This window comes from Diaphorina citri, unplaced genomic scaffold, assembly GCF_000475195.1.
Source record: "Diaphorina citri unplaced genomic scaffold, Diaci psyllid genome assembly version 1.1 scaffold1579, whole genome shotgun sequence".
NCBI lineage: Eukaryota > Metazoa > Arthropoda > Insecta > Hemiptera > Psyllidae > Diaphorina > Diaphorina citri.
The window spans coordinates 12638-35061 of NW_007379005.1; the positions used below are offsets into that span (position 1 = coordinate 12638).

Consider the following 22424-nt stretch of genomic DNA (forward strand, 5'->3'; position numbering starts at 1 on the left):
AGATTAATTTTCCCATTTTCAACGCTGAAAAGGCATGTATTTTATGTAAGCATTAGCTGTTCATAGCGTTAACTAAAATGGCAAGAGAGACACTCTGTATACAGCTATACACCTTGGTCAAATGGTCACTTATCTGCTATAAATGAGCTCAAAGTACCTGTTCACGTCTACAAACTATTCAATATACAACAATTTTGTGTTTTCAATTTCTCAACGTATCTTACTCTCCGACCAACGAGGAAGGGAAACTTTTACAAAAAACACAATTTACCCATAATTACGTTTAATAATAGACACTGTTGTGAGTTAGTAGATCTCCCTGAGGCACGCCTCTAATCATTGCACAGTTTACACACTTGTTATCTTGTTAACCAGCTAATTATGATGATAAAATATGTGTGCACCAAGTTCTGGATTCTGGACAAAGATATGGGTGCCTGGGCACGTTGTCGTTTGGGAGGGACTGTGGAAAACGTGCCACGAGAAAGTCGAATGCCGTGGAATCACCAAGCGAAACGCCGTTTTGTGTCCATGTACTGTGCATTTTATAGACTTACACCCATATTTATGAACAAAATGCTGGCTCTTAAGTTCGTGCTAAGCATAGTCTCAAGGCATTTGATTGGTCAATTTTGACTTGAGACTGATCTAAGAACGATCATTCTTGTTCATAAATACGAGTGTAAGAAAAAAAAGTCTAGCAAAATCAGCATTTCTGATGATGGAAATTTGACCCTTTCAGACCACACCTATACTAACATCCCCCTTTCTGTCCTCCAGGTGGTTCAAATTCATCGAAGGATCTTCCAGGAAGGTGGCGGTACCTCTGAATGATCGAGTGAAGCAAGTATCCGGTACTCTCATCATCAAAGAAGCCAAGGTTGAAGATTCCGGCAAATATCTGTGCGTGGTGAACAATAGTGTGGGAGGAGAGAGTGTGGAAACCGTACTCACTGTGACTGGTAAGTGTTACAGTGAAATAGGCAATCAATCAGAGATACTGCAGATAACCAATATTAAAAAGTTAGCTCCCGGGGCACTCTCGAAGTTCAAGTCATGGGTAAGTGAACCTTTTGACTTATATTCTTATCAACTGAAGTTTCATGACATTTTCTAGGGGTAACATTGAGGAGCTGGGTGTAAAAATAAAATAGTTTGTATTCAGTGTAGAGAAATTCCCTAGCCTTCCGAAGGCCTGAGGATCCTTTTGCTCAAGCTTCATGAGTATATTATGAGCATGTTGCCCTCTGATCTCCAAAAACCAAGCTCTAAAAAATGAAGAATTTCGTTGAGATCTCATTGAACTTTCTCATTATTTGTACAGCTTCGCTATAAATGTAGTAATAGGAAGTAAAAAAGGCGATTTAGCTCATCTATAGATACTGCAGATGTTTCATTGAAACAGGCGAATTTAAAAGATCTAGGTACCTACCTACTGCAGTTGTTGTTTCGATATACTTAAAAGTAGTCATCCACGAGTAGATGAATTTCTTGTTTCTCCTCTTGGTTTTATGAGAGGAGAAATGGTCATTTCTTCATTTCTCGTCTTGTTTCCTTCACTACTTACAAAATAATAGAAAGTAAAAAAAAGGGGGGGGGGATAATAATTGAACCCAGTTTTGAGTCTGACCGCGTCTTCTTTTGTTGGTTTGTCCTATTTTCATGAAATTTGGCAATCGTCCCTAAAACTTCTAGGTGGTTTTAGGCAGACACTTTCTCGTTAGTTTTAGGGGAATCAGGTCCAGCACCCCTCCTCTAACCAAACCTTTCTTTCAGCTCCCCTGGCAGCGGGTGTCGAACCCACGGTCCAGACCATAGACTTCGGCCGTCCTGCCCAGTTCACCTGCAAGTACGAGATTTCTCGTCTTGTTTCCTTCACTACTTACAAAATAATAGAAAGTAAAAGGGAGGGGGGGGATAATTGAACCCAGTTTTGAGTCTGACCACGTCTTCTTTTGTTGGTTTGTCCTATTTTCATGAAATTTGGCAATCGTCCCTAAAACTTCTAGGTAGTTTGAGGCAGACACTTTCTCGTTAGGTTTAGGGCAATCAGGTCCAGCACCCCTCCTCTAACCAAACCTTTCTCTCTTTCAGCTCCCCTGGCAGCGGGTGTCGAACCCACGGTCCAGACCATAGACTTCGGCCGTCCTGCCCAGTTCACCTGCAAGTACGAGGGCAATCCCGTGAAGACCATATCCTGGATGAAAGATGGCAAACCAGTGCCCGATCATAATGAACCGGTTTTCCGTATAGATTCTGTGAGGAAAGAGGACAAGGGGATGTACCAGTGTGTTATTAGAAACGAACAAGAGTCGGCACAAGCCAGCGGGGAATTGAAACTAGGCGGACGATGTAAGTTACTAAGACGCCGAAACAGCTCAAAACTGTTTCATGTTTAATTAATTCAGGTCGGGCGGCTTTTCAAACTCCTCCTCCTGGAAAGCCCGACTTAAAAAAAAAACATGGGTATCTGTTAGACAGTTTGAGCGTCTGTTCTTGGAGTACGGGGCGCACTCAGATTGGAAGGACAGTATAGTAGCTACTGTAATCGAGTGGCGGGCTTAATCCTGTAAAAAGATAATCGAAAATTGAGCATTGATTGCAAAGAAGGCACTTAGTAAATAATTGATTAATTCTGTGATATTCACAAAAGTAAAAAGTTCCTCTGATTTACCACAAATAATTCACAATTCAATTTCTTCCTCCCTCTTCACAGTTGATCCTCCAGTAATCAAGGAATCATTCTCAGACGAAGAGTACATATTTGGTTGTTGTATTTCTAGTGTTTTGGCTACCCATATTGTTTTCAGCAATTTTTTTCAGTTCTTTATTTTACAGCTGCACACATTCTTAGCGACTGTAATTTCTCGTAGACTTTACCTACACCTCTGCCTCTTGTGTTAGGGTAAGGCTGATTAACTAGTTGTACTGATTTAACTTCGTTACTGTGACTGATTTAACTCCGGTGCGATGCCAGCGATTGTGGTGTTTGTGAATCAAGGAATAACAGATCCATTTTGTTGATGTTAGTCCAGGTGAAATGGTTCCATAAAGATCCATTCTTCGTCCAGGTGAAATGGTAGACAAGTTGGCTTCTGTTGGGCGTTCGTTTCAGGTCGCATGCATTGTGACGTCTACTTTCTACGTATGTAAAATATTTTGCATCCTGGTACACTGATAGAAATTATGTCTCTTCAATTTGAACAAAAAATAATACGAATAATTGAAAAACACATCCTTAAAAAATTAATTAACCTACAGTTTTTACGAGATTAAATTGCCATAACAGTACTCTGTATCTTCTGGATTAGGCGAGTAATCTACAGCCGGATCCTTGGTATATTTGGTCTGTTCTTTGGTTTCGTGTAAAGTCAGAACCTTGACCACCTTTGTCAGATTTATTTCATCTGCTTCAAGTTTACATCATCTTTTCGCCCCTACATGTTCTATACTCCCTTCACCCTCAGTGTCAAGTCCACGTTAACCCTACAGCTCTCGGCACCCTTGGTTACACAAAGTAACCTCCGTGGCCGAGCATGTATCACACGAGGCTTGCACGCCGAAGGTACTGGGTTCGATTCCCGGTATGGTCAAAGTTTTTCGGCCCTGTTCTTGGATTTGAGGGTGCACTTTTGAGGACAATTGAGCATCTTTTTTATGAGAGTAGCGATCAGTAACAATAAAAGATGAGTGAAAAATGGCAATTGATTGCAAAGGGTAATTCTGATGTGATAGTCTGGTATCCGCAAATAGTTACTGTGTGATGTCCTCAAAAGTGTTAAAAAGGTCCTCCTTTACCACAAATAATTCACAATTCAATTTCTTCCTCTCTCTTCACAGTTGATCCTCCAGTAATCAAGGAATCATTCTCAGACGAAACTCTGAATCCTGGACCCAACTACTATTTCAAATGCATAGCTTCTGGTAACCCTACGCCTGAGATCAGCTGGTATCTAGATGGGAAGAAGTTGGTCAATGCCGAGAGGTAAGTGAGAGGCTAGGAAGGACCTTTGAGATTCCGACTTAGGGGTCCGTTTTTCAGTTGAACTCCATATACCAAAAGCCCACTCTGAGGCGTGACTTAAGGTGTATCCAAACGTAGTCGACGCCTCGACAGCATAGATTCACTTCGTCAATCGACGACTATGTGTGAACACAGCTTTAGGTGTAGGGGCAAACAGCCCTAAAAGGAAAATTCTTAACAGATAAGGCTCGTTAAGTAAATGAAAAATGAAGAATATTTTTATTTATAGCAAGATTAGCAAGTTTATTTTAATTTACATATGTACAAAAAAAATTTAAAGTAGGATTTCACCAGTATTTTCAGCCCCTAGAAGGCCTGTTATGTTCCATCTTATTTGTATAGGATTACATCGGATTTCAGGAAAATGATCTGACATAGGATTTTAATTTAACAGGCTGTTAGGAGCTAAAAAGAAAGTTGGTAAAACATTAAACCTAAAAACTTCTAGTTTCCAATCTCTCACCAAATCACTGTAACCAAATTTCACCGAACGAACCAAATATGTACTCTCTCTTGTTGTATTTTTTCTAGTGTTTTGGCTACCCATATTGTTTTCAGCAATTTTTTTCAGTTCTTTATTTTACAGCTGCACACATTCTTAGCGACTGTAATTTCTCGTAGACTTTACCTACACCTCTGCCTCTTGTGTTAGGGTAAGGCTGATTAACTAGTTGTACTGATTTAACTTCGTTACTGTGACTGATTTAACTCCGGTGTTATGCCAGCGATTGTCATGTTTGTGAATCAAGGAATAACAGATCCATTTTGTTGGTGTTAGTCCAGGTGAAATGGTTCCATAAAGATCCATTCTTAGTCCAGGTGAAATGGTAGACAAGTTGGCTTCTGTTGGGCGTTCGTTCCAGGTCGCATGCATTGTAACGTCTACTTTCTACGTATGTAAAATATTTTGCATCCTGGTACACTGATAGAAATTATGTCTCTTCAATTAGAACAAAAAATAATACGAATAATTGAAAAACACATCTTTAAATAGAAAGTAAAAATTAATTAACCTACAGTTTTTACGACATTAAATTGCCATAACAGTACTCTGTATCTTCTGGATTAGGCGAGTAATCTACAGCCGGATCCTTGGTATTTTTGGTCTGTTCTTTGGTTTCGTGTAAAGTCAGAACCTTGACCACCTTTGTCCGATTTATCTCATCTGCTTCAAGTTTACATCATCTTTTCGCCCCTACATGTTCTATACTCCCTTCACCCTCAGTGTCAAGTCCACGTTAACCCTACATGGCTTTCTCTCAAAAACTCCCCCTCACCCCAATGTCCATGTTTAACCCCATGTGGCCTCTCCCCCTTCAGTTCTCCCTCACATCCTCCCGTTCACTATCGATGAGGACTACATGTGGGGGGACCCTGTACAGCTCACCTGTGTGAAATGTCCATGTTTAACCCCATGTGGTCTCTCCCCCTTCAGTTCTCCCTCACATCCTCCCGTTCACTATCGATGAGGACTACATGTGGGGGGACCCTGTACAGCTCACCTGTGTGGTCACCAAGGGGGATCTGCCCCTCACTATCGGCTGGAGTTTCCAAGGGGGGCAGCTGTCTTCCCACCATGGTATAGTCACCACCAAGCTGGGGGATAGAGCCAGTCTCCTCAGCATAGCATCGCTGAACATCAACCATTCCGGACAGTATACGTGCACTGTGAAGAACTTTGCCGGGATCACCAACTATACCACCAATGTGATTGTCAAGGGTACGACTCGTGGGGAGTGGTGACTTGTGGTGGAGACTGTCAGTCCTATGGGCTGTTTGGTCCCTTGGACTTGTCAGTCCTGTGGACTGTCGATCCAATGGGTTCTTTGGTCCCTTGGGCTGGCCAGCTACGTGGACTGTCAGTCCAATGGACTGGTCAGTCCTATGGGCTGTTTGGTCCTGTGGACTGGTCAGCCATACATAGGTACCTACACTACACTAGATTAGACTAGTTTCAAGTTCTATAATACATTTCAGGATAATCTGTATATCTACCTACAGTTCTTACCCATCCTAAGAGAGCCATACCGATACCGGTCAACTAATCTCCGTTTGCCCACTCCCCACAGGTCGTTACAAGTGTGTCGCATCGTCCAAGGTGGGCTCAGTCGAACACACAGGAAAACTCAACGTGTACGGTCTCCCATTTGTACGTCCCATGGAGAAGAAAGCCATTGTAGCGGGTGAAACCCTGGTAGTCACGTGTCCTGTGGCTGGATATCCTATTGAATCTATCTTCTGGGAACGAGGTAGGTATAGATGAGATTTCGATTTAATCATGAAGTATTACGCCATCTGCCACGGTGGTGTGGTAGTCAAGATGCTCGCCTGGTAAACAAAAGGGCGATCCCAGCCGAGGCAAGGAATTTTATCCTCATTTATTTGAGAATGTGGCCACATAATAATGGAACTCTAAGGGTTAGGTGGTAAGAACGCCCCTGGCGTTAACCTCACCTAGTGGTTACCTTCTACTCTAGAGCCTAGTATTCTTATTATAATATTGTTTGTGGCGAAACGGAGAGCCCCTACACAACTTTTGTAGGTATCACATCACACCATTACTAAAAAATGTCTCCTTTACTATTAACAGTTAATCATGAATTATTACGCCACGTGCCACGGTGGTGTGGTGGTCAAGATGCTCGCCTGGTAAACAAAAGGGCGCGAGTTCGATCCTAGCCGAGGCATGGAATTTTATCCTCATTTATTTGAGAATATGACCACATAATAATGGAACTCTAAGGGTTAGGTGGTAGAGAACGCCCCTGGCGTTAACCTCACCTAGTGGTTACCTTCTACTCTAGAGCCTAGTATTCTTATTATAATTGTTTGTGGCGAAACGGAGAGCCCCTACACAACTTTTGTAGGTATCACATCACACCATTACTAAAAAATGTCTCCTTTGCTATTAATCCCCATTTATCACCAGACTCTTTACTCTGGTAATAACGCCACTGTTCGCTAAATTGTCCCTCACGAGGCTGAGTGCACACCTAAATCCAAGCAGAGTCGAAAAAAATCGATCCCGCTGGAAATCGAACCCGGGCCTCCGGCTTGCAAGTTTAATGTAAACCACTCGACCACAGAGGCTAAGAACAGAACTATTAATCCCCATTTATCACCGGTCTCTTTACTCTGGTAATAACGCCACTGTTCGCAAAATTGTCCTCACGAGGCTGAGTGCACACCGAAATCCAAGAAGAGTCGAAAAAAAATCGATCCCGCTGGAAATCGAACCCGGGCCTCCGGCTTGCAAGTTTAATGTAAACCACTCGACCACAGAGGCTAAGAACAGATATCTTTAGGAGGGGACAAACATGATCATTATTTTATTGCTTATTTCAATGTTTTCTCGTTTTCCAGAGGGTCGCCCACTACCGATCAACCGAAAACAGAAAGTATTCCCCAACGGAACTCTGATCATAGAGAACGTAGAACGTCAATCAGACCAAGCTACGTACACTTGTGTTGCTAAAACTGCCCAGGGCTACAGTTCACGGGGCACTCTCGAAGTTCAAGTCATGGGTAAGTGAACCTTTTGACTTATATTCCTATTAACTGAAGTTTCATGACGTTTTCTAGGGGTAACATTGAGGAGCTGGGTGTAAAAATAAAATGGTTTGTATTCAGTGCAGAAAAATTCCCTAGCCTTCCGAAAGCCTGAGGATCCTTTTGCTCAAGCATCATGAGTATGTTGACCTCTGACCTCCAAAAACCAAGCTCTAAAAATGAAGAATTTCGTTGAGATCTCATGGAACTTTCTCATTATTTGTATAGCTTCGCTATAAATAATAATAATAATAATAATAGACTCTTGAGTGGAAGGCAACCACTAGGCGAGGGTAACGCCTTAGGCGTTCTCTACGACCTAACCCTTAGAGCTCCATTATTATGTGGTCAAATTCTCAAATAAATGAGGATAAAATTCCATACCTCGGCTCGGCGCGGGAGAGGAGTCTGTGTCCATTCTAGAGCAAGGAGAAAGCGCGTCCATCAGTTGTCTCATCCTGAGCGGGGATCTACCCATCAGCTTCCAATGGTTGTTCAATGGAGCCCCTCTAGACACTTCGCGTGATGTGTCTGTTGTGACGCCCAGTCGAAAACTGAGCGTCCTGAGCATTGATTCAGTGACATTTGAGCATGTGGGGAATTATAGCTGTCTGGCGAACAATACTGCTGCTAGGAGTTCGTACACGGCGTCCCTTCTGGTCAATGGTTAGTGGATGGCTGGAAGTTGTAGTGTATGCTCGGACGCTTGGGTTAGACTGGCATTTGCCCAGTTTAGGGTCTCTTGAAGTTCTGTCTAGATACCTACTTTTAAACATGCTTCTCACACTTTATTTTCTTGCACTTTTTCTTATATGATCCTCATCCCCCCCAGACTTAGTTCTTTTACCTCATTTCCTTGATATTGTTCCTTTTTCCACATCAAGTTCCACCGAGAATTCAGCCATTTTCTTTCGGCGAGGAGTCTTCATCCATTCTAGAGCAAGGAGAAAGCGCGTCCATCAGCTGTCACATCCTAAGCGGAGATCTGCCCATCAGTTTCCAATGGTTGTTCAATGGAGCCCCTCTAGACACTTCGCGTGATGTGTCTGTTGTGACGCCCAGTCGAAAGCTTAGCGTCCTGAGCATGATCTGAATCACCTTTTATCAATCTATTGCTGTTTTGAGTTTGTTCTTTTTTCTCCTTTTTAGCTAAATCCCCTTTAGTGGTGAGCATTTCTTTTTCTTCTTATGTTAATTAAACTTTTCGTTTCTTTTCTATGTTTATTTTATTTACTTTCTGATTTTGTCGATAACTATTTTCATCTTTTTCTTCTTATGTTAATTAAACTTTTCGTTTCTTTTCTATGTTTATTTTATTTACTTTCTGATTTTGTCGATAACTATTTTCAGGATCTGAATCACCTTTTATCAATCTCTTGCTGTTTGGAGTTTGTTCTTTTTTCTCCTTTTTAGCTAAATCCCCTTTAGTGGTGAGCATTTCTTTTTCTTCTTATGTTAATTAAACTTTTCGTTTCTTTTCTATGTTTATTTTATTTACTTTCTGATTTTGTCGATAACTATTTTCATTTTCCATGTCCCTAGTTCTTTTAATGTGCTTTCTGTTACATTCCTCACTCAATGGCTTCTTTCATTTTCTTATACAAGTTCTCCCCAAAGTCCAGCCGTTTTCATTTGGCGACACTCCTTTTGAAGCTGGAGAAACCACATCTGTCCAATGTTTGGTGTCTACCTTTCTGTTACATTCCTTATCAATGGCTTCTTTCGTTTTCTTATTCAAGTTCTCCCCAAAGTCCAGCCGTTTTCATTTGGCGACACTCCTTTTGAAGCTGGAGAAACCACATCTGTCCAATGTTTGGTGTCTACGTATTCTGTTTCTCTTTTGGATTCCAATGAGTTTTAGCTTGTTTTCAGTATCTTGTTTTAACGTTCTTCTTTAGTTCTTTATATTCCATTATTACTTCCCTAAAAAATACCGCCCTTCAAACTACACTTTCCGCCTCCTTCAATTTCTCCTTGGTGTCTAGTGGGGATTTGCCTCTCAACATCACTTGGCTCCTGAACAATGCAACCATTCCTATATCCAGTGGAGTCACTGTATCTCGGGCTAGCTCCAGGATATCAGCACTCACCATAGAATCTGTGTCTCATAACCACGTTGGGCATTACTCCTGTATTGCTACCAATCCTGCTGGCAGTTCCTCCTATGAGTCCAACTTGCTGGTCAATGGTTGGTCTAGTTTGCTTAAGATTGAAGATACCGTTTGGGATACCTTTTCTGCTATGTCTCCTCTCCTCTCATGAAGTTTCTAGTGTGCAGTTTACATTTTCAATGATATTTTGTTTTCTGTTATTCTTCATTGTTTCTTTAATTTTTATTGTTTTCATTACTATCTCTTAAAGAATAAGTCCCTATAAAGTAAGCAAAATAAGGACCAATAACCAACCTAATTGCAACCAAAACCAGAAAAATACATAGGCACATATTGGTAAAAGGGTAGCACATTAAATACCGTTCTTCTTTCGTCTTCACCACCCAGTGGTTCCCAGAATTCAGCCGTTCTCGTTCGGTGACGACCCCATGGAGGCTGGGGAGCCAGCGGCTATCAACTGTCTTGTCCTTAGCGGTGATCAGCCCATCAACATCACGTGGCTGTTCAACGGAGCGGCCGTCAATCCAGAAATGAACGAAATTAGTGTCTCTCATAGCAACAGGAAGCTGAGTATGCTGTCCATTATGGCCGTGTCTCATGAGCATGTGGGCAACTATACGTGTGTAGCTAGCAACTTTGCCGGCATCAGCGAGGTGTCTTCTGCCCTCCTGGTCAATGGTAATTCAGACCCTTTGGAGGACTTTGTGTTTTGTGCCTGATCTTGACGTCATTTTCTATGCCAGTTTAGTTTATGTATTCCAATTTTGAAAGTCTCGGTAAAATTTAAAGTCTCTAAAACTATAACGAGATGAGATCATAAGACTGGTATTTAGTGTGATCATGCGTAGAATTTTCTTATGATTTATCTGTCATTTTATTTATCTCCGTCCTTAGACCTCTCTGCTGTCCTTAGACCTCTCTGCTCATACATTGTGCCACCTAAAATTAAATACAAGAGAGTAATGCACAACATAATAAATTAAATAATTTAAAAATCTTATCCCACTCTATTTCTATTAAGCAACGACCTAAAGACCAACTTTGATTATCTTAGATAGGGAAGAGAGTTGAATGGCTTGTTCGTGTACATTGTTAGCATTACCATCACAACTCTATTGGAGTAATAATATCACCTTTGTCGAATGTCACCAAATAAAGGTCGTAATTACTCGCGTAAATCATCAGCATTAATACTGTGACCCTGTCCAATTCGTAGTACCACTATGCACTTGTTTATCTAGCCTCTAGTACCTATCATTTCTAACTTACCATTGTGCATCAGGTATTACCTGTATGTAGTCTGTCGTAGAAAACCAGGTGCATAGCTGAATGAAAACTGGATGCTCGTTGTAACTTTATTTAGCTGTAAAACAAATCTTAGTCTATCTTGATTTACCTATCCCCTTCTTCTCTACACTGTTACTTCCTTTCAACAAAGATTCCTTTACACAAAACACGAGAAATTCGAGAAAATACTACCCATGTCTACTGAAATTTACTTGAAAGCAGCCCCTTTACGCAAAACACGAGAAATTCGAGAAAATACTACCTATGTCTACTGAAATTTACTTGAAAGCAGCAGGAGTAGCAGGAAGGTTACCTTCTTTTATTCCTCTTGCCTTTCTCTTGGAGGGTTTCAGCAGTCATTATATATAAGTTCTGTGGATCAACTTGATAAGGAGAACCAAAAAGGCAGATAGGTTAGTGGACGACTGAAAGTTGTAGTGGATGTCCAGAAGTTTTACTGGATGCCCAGAAGTTGCCTGGTTTGGACTGGCGTTCGCGCCCAGTTTAGGGTCTCTTGAGGTTCTGTCTAGACACTTTTAAATATGCTTCTTACACTTTATTTTCTTCGCACTTTCTCTTGTATGATCCTTATTCCACCAGACTTTCCTCTTTTCCTTGACTACCCTTCTTTCTTACTTTCTTCTGTCGCCCCCTAATTAACCACTTCCAGTATTATATGCCACATAGACACATTGTTGTCTGTTGTTTGTTGCAATCAAACAAACTGTTGTTAAACAGCGTGTTGCAATCAAACAAACTGTTGTTAAACAGCGTGTTACAATCAAACAAATTGTTGTTGAACAATTCAACGCAGAATTCTTCCAGTAAAGGTTTGACCATTTTTATTTCGTTTCTATACTAACCCGTACTGTTTCATTGTCCATATGTTTTGTCACTTTGAAGTGAGCAGAGGGGAAAACTAGAAGTTAAAAAAAAATGAAAAATGAAGAATATTTTTATTTATAGCAAGATCAGCAAGTTTATTTTAATTTACATATGTACAAAAATCCTCTTTTTTTTTAAGTGGGATTTTACCAGTATTTTCAGCCCCTAGAAGGCCTGTTAAGTTTCATCTTATTTGTATAGGTTTACATCGGATTTAAGTGGGATTTTACCAGTATTTTCAGCCCCTAGAAGGCCTGTTAAGTTTCATCTTATTTGTATAGGTTTACATCGGATTTGTCACTTTGAAGTGAGCAGAGGGGAAAACTAGAAGTTCAAAAAAAGTAAATGAAAAATGAAGAATATTTTTATTTATAGCACGATTAGCAAGTTTATTTTAATTTACATATGTACAAAAATCCTCTTTAAGTGGGATTTTACCAGTATTTTCAGCCCCTAGAAGGCCTGTTAAGTTTCATCTTATTTGTATAGGTTTACATCGGATTTTAGGAAAATGGCCTGATGATCAATTCCCAGCATTTGATACCAACCAACATAGGATTTTAATTTAACAGGCTGTTAGGAGCTAAAAAGAAAGTTGGTAAAACCTTAAATCTAAAAACTTCTACTTCTCCAATCTCTCACCAAATCACTGTAACCAAATTTCACCGAACGAACCAAATATAGAGTACATATATTCCAATATAGGATTTTAATTTAACAGGCTGTTAGGAGCTTAAAAGAAAGTTGGTAAAACCTTAAATCTAAAAACTTCTAGTTCTCCAATCTCTCACCAAATCACTGTAACCAAATTTCACCGAACGAACCAAATATGTACTCTCTCTTGTTGTATTTCTAGTGTTTTGGCTACCCATATTGTTTTCAGCAATTTTTTTCAGTTCTTTATTTTACAGCTGCACACATTCTTAGCGTGACTGAAAGTTGTAGTGGATGTCCAGAAGTTTTAGTGGATGCCCAGAAGTTCCCTGGTTTGGACTGGCGTTCGCACCCAGTTTAGGGTCTCTTGAGGTTCTGTATAGACACTTTTAAACATGCTTCTCACACTTTATTTTCTTCGCACTTTCTCTTGTATGATCCTTATTCCACCAGACTTTCCTCTTTTCCTTGACTACCCTTCTTTCTTACTTTCTTATCTTCTTCTTGTATTTCAAAACTTGCCCTCATTTCAATGACCAAGTCCATTGCCAAAATCAGGTTCTTAAAAATGTAACTTAATGATAAAGATACTGCCAATAACCAACAACTAAACAACAAAGCTGAATAGCTGATACATTGTTATTTCAAACGATTAGACGACCAAAGTTCATCTTCTAGTATCTTCTTGTATTTCAAAACTTGCCCTCATTTCAATGACCAAATCAGGTTCTTAAAAACGTAACTTGATGATAAAGATACTGCCAATAACCAACAACTAAACAACAAAGCTGAATAGCTGATACATTGTTATTTCAAACGATTAGACGACCAAAGATGGCTTCCTTCTGAAGATTATTAACCTTACCATTAACTTCTTTCCCCTAAGTTCCTCCCAAAATTCAACCCTTCTCATTTGGCGACGAAACTTTGTCCGAGGGGGAAATGGCCTCCGTCAGTTGTCTCATTCATAGTGGGGATCTGCCTATTACGTTCCTGTGGCTGTTCAACGGAGCCCCCATAACTGACGAAATGAAAGATGTAATTGTGGCCCAACACAATCGTAAGCTCAGTGTGCTGAGTATTGAATCCGTGACATATGAACATGTGGGGAACTACACTTGTATGGCCAATAATACGGCTGCTGCCAATGAATATACGGCTGTACTTAGCGTAAACGGTTAGTTAATGACAAGTACCTACATATCTGTCGTAGAAAACCAGGTGCATAGCTGAATGAAAACTGGATGCTCGTTGTAACTTTATTTAGCTGTAAAACAAATCTTAGTCTATCTTGATTTACCTATCCCCTTCTTCTCTACACTGTTACTTCCTTTCAACAAAGATTCCTTTACACGTTGGTTATTGAACACACGGGATATGAACATCGTGGTACCTACTCTTGTACGGCCACCAACCTGGCTGGCTCTTCCAATTATTCTTCTCTCTTATATGTCAATGGTAAAGACAAATCTTAGTCTATCTTGATTTACCTAACCCCTTCTTCTCTACACTGTCACTTCCTTTGAACAAAGACTCCTTTATACAAAACACGAGAAATTCGAGAAAATACTACCTATGTCTACTGAAATTTACTTGAAAGCAGCAGGAGTAGCAGGAAGGTTACCTTCTTTAATGATGTAGCTTTTTCTGTTCTTTTGAGTCTGGCTGGTCTTGGAACAGGAGTTCGTTCTGACCAAATATGTCCGAATAAAGTATACAATCATGTCGCAGCATACAACCTCTTCCTTTTGGATTCTTTATTTACTGCAGCTCTCATATGTTTCCTAAACTATACCTACATTAAAAGGTTTTTAACCATTAGAAAATTGCTAGTTGTTACATTCTATTGTATAAATTCTACCTGCGTTATGTAATTTTGTTTTTCTCGCTTGTAATTTCCAAGTTCCGCCCAAGATTCAGCCGTTTTCGTTTGGTGAAGACGCTTCCTCCGTTTTGGAAGACGGTGAAACGGCTTCCGTCAGTTGTCTCATCCTGAGTGGGGATCTGCCCATTACGTTCCTGTGGCTGTTCAACGGAGCTCCCATAACTGACGCCACCCCAGACATAACCATAGCTCAGAATAATCGTAAGCTCAGTGTGCTGAGTATTGAATCCGTGACATATGAACCGAATAATTCCTGACATGTTTGTTCTACCATGGTACTTTCGTGGTACATGGTACTTTCAACAGTACTTTTGAGTCCTACGAAAGATAGTAGTTTCTAAATTAGTTGTTTCGCACCATTCTGAAGTACCAAACTTCACCGTCCAGCCAGTGGTATTCGTCTAATGCCTCCAAATGCCATCCGTTTGGTGACCTTAATTTATCTCGCTTCTAATTCCAAGTGCCGCCCAAAATTCAGCCATTTTCATTCGGCGAGACCAGTCTTGAAGAGGGCGAAACCACGTCTGAATATACGGCTGTACTTAGCGTAAACGGTTAGTTGACTTTTCCCCTACCGAGTGTTTTGGACGGATCTGCTCTGATTGTGGTCTTAGCGGATAGGGAATGCACGCTAAGTTATGCTCTTTTTTTCCCTTCCTTCCTTACTCTTTTCTGTCTTCTGTTTTCATCCTAAATCCTCCATAGCCTTTCAATGAATGGTTCCTGACATGTTTGTTCTACCATGGTACTTTCGTGGTACATGGTACTTTCAACAGTATTTTCGAGTCCTACGAAAGATAGTAGTTTCTAAATTAGTTGTTTCGCACCATTCTGAAGTACCAAACTTCACCGTCCATCCAGTGGTATTCGTCTAATGCCTCCAAATGCCATCCGTTTGGTGACCTTGATTTATCTCGCTTCTAATTCCAAGTGCCGCCCAAAATTCAGCCATTTTCATTCGGCGAGACCAGTCTTGAAGAGGGCGAAACCACGTCCGTCAGTTGTCTCATCCTCAGTGGGGATCTGCCCATCTCGTTCCTGTGGCTGTTCAACGGAGCCCCTCTCGGGGATTTGAAGGATGTGTCCATCGGCCAGAACAGTCGTAAAGTGAGTGTCCTCACAATAGAGGCGGTCACCCATGAGCATGCCGGCAATTATACCTGTGTTGCCAACAATTCTGCGGCCATTAGTGAGCACTCGGCAACACTGATGGTTAACGGTTAGTGAGGGAAGCGAGGGGGTAGAGGCTGCATGTTTACATTGTTTACTCTGGGTTAAAATTTATAATGGTACTTGGGCTGTTTGGTCCCTTGGACTTGTCAGACCTGTGGACTGTCAATCCAATGGGTTCTTTGGTCCCTTGGCCTGGCCAGCTACGTGAACTGTCAGTCCAATGGACTGGTCAGTCCTATGGGCTGTTTGGTCCTGTGGACTGGTCAGCTCTGTGGACTGTCAGTCCTATGGGCTGTCAGTCCTATGGGCTGTTTGGTCCCTTGGCCTGGCCAGCTACGTGGACTGTCAGTCCAATGGACTGGTCAGCTCTGTGGACTGGTCAGTCCTATGGGCTGTTTGGTCCTGTGGACTGTCAGTCCTATGGGCTGTTCCGTCCCTTGGACTGGTCAGCTCCGTGGACTGGTCAGCACGGACACTGACCTGTTTGCATGCTGGATCTCGGACACTTGATCTTTTGGTGTAGGATCGCCAATGGCGAACTTTGCTGTTTGGTCCTGTGGACTGGTCAGCTCTGTGGACTGTCAGTCCTATGGGCTGTTCCGTCCCTTGGACTGGTCAGCACGGACACTGACCTGTTTGCATGCTGGATCTCGGACACTTGATCTTTTGGTGTAGGATCGCCAATGGCGAACTTTCTCTCGGGTGAAAAAGATTGGAATGGATTTTTTTTATAGCCTGACTGAAATGAATAATCTTGTTTCGTCCTCTACTGACTTGTGATCTTGAAACTTGTCCCTTCCTCGATCTTCTGTTGAAATTATATTATGATCCTCCAAGGACAATACAAAATCTCACTTAACATCCTGAAGTTTCAAGACCAGAAGTTTGAAAACACTTTTACATTGCTGAGATCTGGATTGTACAGTTTACTCTGAGAATGATCGAACTTAACACCACAGGAAGCGTTTACATATGAAAGCTATGCCATTCACTAAAGTGATGTAACCTGCCACACTAACTTGCATTTAATTGTGTTCGTCCCCTTGCATCAATCATTGCAGAAGAATCGCGAGTAAAATCAGTAAGGCACTACTTCTAACATCCTGAAGTTTCAAGACCACAAGTTTGAAAACACTTTTACATTGCTGAGATCTGGATTGTACAGTTTACTCTGAGAATGATCGAACTTAACACCACAGGAAGCGTTTACATATCAAAGCTATGCCATTCACTAAACTGATGTAACCTGCCACACTATCTTGCATTAAATTGTGTTCGTCCCCTTGCATCAATCATTGCAGAAGAATCGCGAGTAAAATCAGTAAGGCACTACTTCAGCAAGATGTCCATGTCCATAGGTTTTAGATCCATAGAGACGTCCTAAGGTTTTACATCTAAATATAGCTTTTAGATAGCTGAGATCAACTGGTTGTTGTGAACATTACTCAAAAGAACCCTCAAACACTATCTTTTCTAAGTAGCACGTACATTTCTGTCCATTTTCTCTCAGTGCTACCCAAAGTCCAGCCGTTTTCATTCGGTGATACCCCATTTGAAGCTGGAGAAACCACATCTGTCCAGTGTTTGGTGTCTAGTGGGGATTTGCCTCTCAATGCCTTTAGGGTCAGGGTAAAGGTTATTCAACGGTGTTCTTTGGATCATTTTAATTTGAAGAAACCATTTACTGATAAGTTGGAAAGAAATGTAATGAAAGTGGTCCCTCCGCCAATTCCTGTCTTCCTTCCTTCGATTGCGGGACGATAAGACCTTAGCAGTTGCAGTTACGAGTGGATTGGAACACATCACATGCCTTCAGGGTAAAGGTTATTCAACGGTGTTCTTTGGATCATTTTAATTTGAAGAAACCATTTACTGATTAGTTGGAAAGAAATGTAATGAAAGTGGTCCCTCCGCCAATTTTTCCCCTTTATGTATTTTCGTATTTTGACTGACTCGTATTGTTGTGTTTCATGTTTCCAGGATACAAGTAGGCCAGTATGTGTCAGGTACAGGAGATGTTGTATCTCATCTGAATATCACCAATGTACAGACTAACGATGGAGGTAAGTAATGGGGCTTGTTATCATAGCTGACTATTTTCATATTTTGACTGACTCGTATTGTTGTGTTTCATGTTTCCAGGATACAAGTAGGCCAATATGTGTCAGGTACAGGAGATGTTGTATCTCATCTGAATATCACCAATGTACAGACTAACGATGGAGGTAAGTAATGGGGCTTCTTATGAATAAAAGTAACTCTTGAGTTTTTTTTTTTTTGCATTGGCAAAATGGCCCCATGATGCTTTTGTCCTAGTTCGCCAATCACCTAAGCCAACCAGGAAATACAGTCGAACCTGTCTAAGTGGGAAAAATTTGCCGGTCCTTTGGGTTCCCACTTCCTGGATACCTTCTTAACCATCCTAAGAGAGCCATACCGGTCAACTAATCTCCGTTTCCCCACTCCCCACAGGTCGTTACAAGTGTGTCGCATCGTCCAAGGTGGGCTCAGTCGAACACACAGGAAAACTCAACGTGTACGGTCTCCCATTTGTACGTCCCATGGAGAAGAAAGCCATTGTAGCGGGTGAAACCCTGGTAGTCACGTGTCCTGTGGCTGGATATCCTATTGAATCTATCTTCTGGGAACGAGGTAGGTATTTACTAGTAGGTTGCCCGTGCTTTGGCACGAAAAATTGATGATAAATCGAGATTGGCTTTTTTTTTAAAGAGGTTTGACAGAGGGAACTGTAACTGCTATGGTCTTATCGTCCCGAAATCGAAGAGAGAAGGAAGACAGGACTAAGATTGAAGATACCGTTTGGGATACCTTTTCTGCTGTCTCCTTTCCTCTCATACTTTGAAGTTTCTAGTGTGCAGTTTACATTTTCAATGATATTTTGTTTTCTGTTATTCTTCATTGTTTCTTTAATTTTTATTGTTTTCATTTCTGTGTTCTGCCTCTTTTACGATTTTTTTTTCATGTACCTCTTGATTCCATGTTCCTTTCCTTATCCTGTTTTAGGGGCATTAAATCTATTGACTTTATGTCGAACTTTTTGATCCATTGTACAATCTAAAAAAACTACTCCGTGAATCGCATTATTGCGGCGTCAAATTCTAGACGGTTCTAGAAAATGGTACCTACTGAGTCTGCAAACACGTTTGGTTATTGATATTTTCGCTTGTTTCAAATCAAGTACCACCGAGGATTCAGCCGAGTCCAAAATATTCCAAATGCCTTTAACAAACGTTTACTATCTCTTAAAGAATAAGTCCCTATAAAGTAAGCAAAATAAGGACCAATAACCAACCTAATTGCAACTAAAACCAGAAGAATACTTCGGCACGTATTGAAATAAGGTAGCATTTCAAAAACTGTTCTTGTTTCGTCTTCGCCACGCAGTGGTTCCCAGAATTCAGCCGTTCTCGTTCGGTGACGACCCCATGGAGGCTGGGGAGCCCGCGGCCGTCAACTGTCTTGTCCTCAGTGGTGATCAGCCCATCAACATCACGTGGCTATTTAACGGAGCGGCCGTCAACCCAGAAATGGACGAAATTAGTGTCTCTCATAGCAACAGGAAGCTGAGTATGCTGTCCATTATGGCAGTGTCCTATGAGCATGTAGGCAACTATACGTGTGTAGCGAGCAACTTTGCTGGCACCAGCGAGGTGTCTTCTGCCCTCCTGGTCAATGGTAATTCAGACCCTTTGGAGGACTTTTTGTTTTGTGCCTGATCTTGATGTCATTTTCTATGCCAGTTTAGTTTATGTATTCCAATTTTGAAAGTCTCGGTAAAATTTAAAGTCTCTAAAACTAAAACGAGATGAGACTGGAACCAATGCATACCGTGAACATTGAGCAATGCTGTAAATTCAGCAACGCCAGCAGCATTTCGGACCCTGCACGAATAATTGCCCCTATGTTCATAACCAGCCGAGTCAATCAGCAATAAGGAGCCTTTGTTTCCAACGTTCTGAGTGCTGATGCCCTCGGCACGGTTTGTGAGATACCCACATTGTGCTCGGTAGGACTCAAGGTTCCGTTGTTAAAAAGCCAGGAGATGTTGAGTGGCAAATCCCCGACGGGTACCATACATATGATTGTGGTGAACTCAAGAGAGGACAGTGGTGCGTCACCGAAACTGAACGCTTGGATTTTGGGAAGTACTTTGGGCGGCACGAAACAGAAATCAGTTGACAAAATGAGGAACGATACAACGACTATATCGGCAACTTTACATGCGATTGCAGATTCCCTCGGCACTCGACGTGTTATAGAACCATTGGATATCCAAAGGCTTGTCACCTTGTGATACCAAGCAAGTCACCTGAGTGGATTCCCCTGCGTAGATTGGTGACTCAAAGGAAAAAGGTAGAGATGGGAAAAGAACGTACGAACGAACTGTAGGAACTTGTTCTTTGAAAAAGTTCGTTCCTGAACGGAACTGTTCTTTCTGAAGTTGCAGATTATGCTGCAACTTTGGTCTTCTGACTTCAAATTCTAACCCTCTCTGAACAATGCCTATTGATTATAATATAAAATAACTAAAATTCTCCTCAATTTATTAGAATTAGAATTGTTCAAGTAAGTAAACTAGGAGGACTCCAAGGAGCTTAACTGATAACTATCTTAGGAGGAACTGAAAATAATATACAAGAGATCGTGTCAGGCAGGAGATAGGTTTGAGCATACGTGGGAGGAACAGAAACAAAACTATGGTACCGGTGCTCGTTCAGATTATATAGCTTTCACAAATTTTAAATTAAATTCTGTCAATATGAAACTGTCATGATGGTGGACATCAAAACACCAAGACAGGTAATCAAAGTTATATTAGGGTATTTAAAATTTGTGAAATGACAGCTGTGCGTGATATGTAACTGTTAGGACAGCTCACATCGGCGGATCTCTACTTGAGGATATCTTTACCATTGACATATAAGAGAGAAGAATAATTGGAAGAGCCAGCTAGGTTGGTGGCCGTACAAGAGTAGGTACCACGATGTTCATAGCCAGTGTGTTCAATAACCAATAGACTGGCCTTTGTGCCTACTCTATTCACAGAGACACCCGGGTGCGGCTCATAGCTCCATGTGATGTTAATGGGGAGATCACCTTCGGATCAGCCTATCAACATCACGTGGCTATTCAACGGAGCGGCCGTCACCTCAGAGATGAACGACATTAGTGTCTCTCAGAGTAACAGGAAGCTGAGTATACTGTCCATTATGGCCGTGTCTCATGAGCATGTGGGCAACTATACGTGTGTAGCTAGCAACTTTGCCGGCACCAGCGAGGTGTCTTCTGCCCTCCTGGTCAATGGTAATTCAGACCCTTTGGAGGACTTTGTGTTTTGTGCCTGATCTTGACGTTATTTTCTATGCCAGTGTAGTTTATGTATTCCAATTTTGAAAGTCTCGGTAAAATTTAAAGTCTCTAAAACTAAAACGAGATGAGATCAGACTAGTATTTAGTGTGACCATGCGTAAAATTTTCTCATGATTTAACTGTCATTTTATTTATCTCCTGTCCAACAGACCCCTCAAAATTTTCCTCAAAATCCTATCCCACTCTATTTCTATTAAGCAACGACCTAAAGACCAACTTTGATTATCTTAGATAGGGAAGAGAGCTGAATGGCTTGTTTGGGTACATTGTTAGCATTACCATCACAACTCTATTGGAGTAATAATATCACCTTTGTCGAATGTCACCAATAAAAGGTCGTAATTACTCGCGTAAATCATCAGCATTAACCCTGTGACCCTGTCCAATTCGTTGTAGTGCCCCCAAAAATCCAGCCGTTCACATTCGGAGATGAAGCTCGGGAAGAAGGCGATACAACTCGAGATGAGATCATAAGACTAGTATTTAGTGTGACCATGCGTAAAATTTTCTCATGATTTATCTGTCATTTTATTTATCTCCTGTCCAACAGACCCCTCAAAATTTTCCTCAAAATCCTATACTACTCTATTTCTATTAAGCAACGACCTAAAGACCAACTTTGATTATCTTAGATAGGGAAGAGAGTTGAATGGCTTGTTTGTGTACATTGTTAGCATTACCATCACAACTCTATTGGAGTAATAATATCACCTTTGTCGAATGTCACCAATAAAAGGTCGTAATTACTCGTTTAGGGGCATTAAGTCTATTGACTTTATGTCGAACTTTTTGATCTATTGTACAATCTAAAATAACTACTCCGTGAATCGCGTTTTTGCTCAAATTCTAGACGGTTCCAGAAAATGGTAATTTCTTTATTCATGTACCTCTTGATTCCATGTTCCTTTACTTATCCTGTCTTAGGGGCATTAAGTCTATTGACTTTAGGTCGAACTTTTTGATCTATTGTACAATCTAAAATAACTACTCCGTGAATCGCGTTTTTGCTCAAATTCTAGACGGTTCCAGAAAATGGTACCTACTGAGTCTGCAAACACGTTTGGTTATTGATATTTTCGCTTGTTTCAAATCAAGTACCACCGAGGATTCAGTTCTCTAACTAACAGGTCAAGATCAACATAGGTTTCATTTAGATGACTATTATTGAAATGTATTTCTTAAATCGACGAAAAATAGGGGACACTTTGGATTAATTATCTAGCAGCGGGTTTAGATTGTTGATGAGAAAAGAGACGATCTACATAGGGTCTGTATCGAGGGAGAAATACCTTCTGCCTTGGAGAACCGAATCTCCGAAAGTCCCGGGTTCGATTCCCGGGTGCAAATACTTGAAATCCACAAACAATTCTATTGCCAAAAAGGACTAATTAAATAGATCATTCTCAAATAAAATGAGTAAAAAACACCTTCAACTCATTTTAATTTAGAATTATCTATTTAATCT

The 22424-nt window shown here is 41.0% G+C and overlaps 1 protein-coding gene across 1 annotated transcript in view; it reads left to right on the top strand.

Moving 5' to 3' along the window:
• The window catches only part of LOC103516489 (hemicentin-2-like), a gene marked incomplete at its 3' end in the record, with an annotated part of 64855 nt that overhangs the window by 4652 nt on the left and 37779 nt on the right, over positions 1-22424 (top strand). Inside the window, 17 exon segments of the mRNA XM_026828870.1 lie at positions 781-962; positions 2095-2352; positions 3841-3985; positions 5572-5627; positions 6067-6273; positions 7388-7549; positions 13397-13687; positions 14414-14596; positions 14857-14949; positions 15327-15618; positions 15836-15946; positions 17549-17635; positions 17711-17793; positions 18041-18220; positions 18974-19264; positions 19600-19867; positions 20682-20893. Of these exon segments, the coding sequence (XP_026684671.1) occupies positions 781-962; positions 2095-2352; positions 3841-3985; positions 5572-5627; positions 6067-6273; positions 7388-7549; positions 13397-13687; positions 14414-14596; positions 14857-14949; positions 15327-15618; positions 15836-15946; positions 17549-17635; positions 17711-17793; positions 18041-18220; positions 18974-19264; positions 19600-19867; positions 20682-20893 (3101 nt within the window).